Source organism: Aplysia californica, unplaced genomic scaffold, assembly GCF_000002075.1.
Source record: "Aplysia californica isolate F4 #8 unplaced genomic scaffold, AplCal3.0 scaffold00744, whole genome shotgun sequence".
In the NCBI taxonomy this organism is placed as follows: domain Eukaryota; kingdom Metazoa; phylum Mollusca; class Gastropoda; order Aplysiida; family Aplysiidae; genus Aplysia; species Aplysia californica.
Window position 1 is genome coordinate 262,244 of NW_004798014.1, and position 2,499 is coordinate 264,742.

At 41.9% G+C, this 2,499-nt stretch overlaps 1 protein-coding gene across 1 annotated transcript in view; it reads right to left on the reverse strand.

Moving 5' to 3' along the window:
* Positions 1 to 1,230: 1,230 nt before the first annotated feature.
* The window catches only part of LOC106013248 (uncharacterized protein DDB_G0271670), an 18,038-nt gene continuing 16,769 nt past the window's right edge, over positions 1,231 to 2,499 (reverse strand). The window contains exon 3 of the mRNA XM_035972568.1: positions 1,231 to 1,356. Coding sequence (XP_035828461.1) covers positions 1,231 to 1,356 — 126 coding nt within the window. The remainder of the gene's footprint in view (positions 1,357 to 2,499) is intronic.

A 2,499-nucleotide genomic window follows, 5' to 3' on the forward strand; every position in this document is an offset into this window, starting at 1 on the left:
CCCTACCCAGTCCCATCTGACGTAATGTTTTGGCAACAACCAGGCAAGCCGGACCAAAGTCCAGGGTAAGTGACTCGTGAGCTGTGTGACTACATGTACTATTAACTATTAAATTAAAGAGATCAGTTAGTGTGCAAGATAATGGTAAAGTAGCCTTACTTATTTATCTATCTATTTATCTATCTGTTTATTCATCAATGTACCTATTTGCTGATTAATTCGTGAGACTACATTGTATTATTAAATAGATCAGTTCAACTTCAAGACTAGAATCTATGTTCAGGCAGCATGCGAGACCCTTAAAGTAAACTAAGCCCTCATATTGTCCTATTGATTGTTTATAAATATTTTCTGGCCCTGATCTAAACAATTTAGAGGCCCGGCTGTTTAAACCTCGTCTGTCATGAGCAAACCGGGTAGAAACGGATGCAATATCCCATCAGAAAGAAGGGTATATTCTATGAAATGATTTCCCCTCCTGGATTATAGAATCATAGAACCATAGGCCACGACCAAAGGTAACTTAATATCTTTTGGTATCAGCAGGCCCATTTACGCAGGTCCATTGCGATCTGTATTTATGTTAGCTAGAGACCATTTGTAGTTCGTTTTAACGTGTTTTACCATCTTCAAGGTCTAAGTAAGGACATAAGCCCCCATGCCTCTTTTTAAAATGTGGGCATTAACCATGAGGTCTTGAAATCCAAGATGGCCGCCAAATGGCAAAAATCGATATTACTCAATGTCTTTTTCCAACACATATGAAGTGTGATACATTACTTATGGATTTTTTTAGGTCAAGAAGTTCATTTTTGGTGTCATTTTTAGCCTTTCGTAAAATACAAGTGCAAAACATCCAATTTGGCCGCCATCGTCCGTACTATACACCCAGTTGTAGCACATCAACAGATATCCAGCGGGTAAAATTTCGCACCTCAGATAGAAGTGGAAGTTTTTATGTTATTTTTAAAAAATCCTTTCAGAAATAATTCTCTTACATCATGTAAGTGTCCTGTCGGAGATAGGAATCTCAATACCTGATCGCTCTCAAAAGCAATCTCTTGCACGTCTTGAGGGACATAAAAAAAATGCAACCAGAGACCAAAACCAAAACAAACTTGACACTGTTGTTCTTGGCGCCATAGCAGCAGAGTGAGGGGTGACCGGGGGGGGTGGAGACACACACAACTGAGGCGTATCAAGGGAGACAATACACAAGTCACATGTGGGTTATCGTTCCTGAGTCTCTTTGACTCTTGAGGCAATCTCATGGCTTAGAATGGCTGCTCTGAAAGGCTTTTCGCGATCTGTCTGTTGATCTTTCTGAATGCCGGACTGGATAGAGGACGTGTTGACCTACAGCCATTATGTGAACACCCAGTTCAATGAGTATACATTATATCAACAGATTGACAACCACCACGCTACCTCAGAATTACAAAGTTCTATCTGCTCAGTACCTAGTCTTGAGAAATTTGTTCTCAAAGATTTTGAGATTAAATTAACATAATATTATTATGTCAGCCTTTTTTCGAAAATAATTCGTTCAATATCTTGATTACGACTCCAAATAATGTTACGATTTTGATAGAGGTGACAGAACCTTCGGTTTCTGACCTCATGGTCTAAACAGCCAAACATGTCAGATAGAACTTTATAATTCTGAGGTAGCGGCTATGCAATCCTTCCCTTTGGTGGAACGTAGTAGTAGTAGTATAGGGTTTTACAGCGCTCACAACTGCTAAGGTCATATGAGCGCTTCGTGGAACGTAGAGATCGTTAACCGCTATGCAGCAATCCTTCTCTTTCGTGGAATGTGGTAAATCTACCAGCCCACGGTGGTTTGTGTAGTAGTAGATTGCGCGCTCGGCATATCTCGTGGAAGTCAGAGGTTCCAGTATCAGGGGATTCGAACTTGGGTTATCCAACAAGATACCACCTGAGCTAACCAATGTTTTGGCAACAACCAGGCTAGCCGGACCAAAGTCCAGGGTAAGAGACTCCTAGTCACGTTGAGAGATTACGTTTATTTTTAATACGATTTTACGGCATTTGCAACATAATGCCATATAAGTGCTGAAAAATACCCCTCGTAGATGGTACAAGAGAGTAACATACATAGAAAGGAGGAGAAACTTAATAAGGACGATAGATGATCGATAGCAAAGAAGGAGCAAACCACACCAGAGCACCCGCCAACCACCCACAGATAGCAAACTCTTTCTCCCTCGGATCCCTCTCTCTGCCTCCCCTCCATCCATCCCCTCTCTCTCTCTCTCTCTCTCTCTCTCTCTCTCTCTCTCTCGTCATGGGGTGTAAAATGCTCCCAGTCCTACCATCTGTCTGGTGAACGACACCGTTGGGAATAATTGCACTGCGTGACCCACAACGGATGATCTGTACGCCTTGTTAGGGTCATTTTGTCTCCCTCCGCCTCATCTCTGCTTTCTCTCTGTCACTTTATCAATCTCTCTCTCTCTCTCTCTCTCTCTCTCTCTC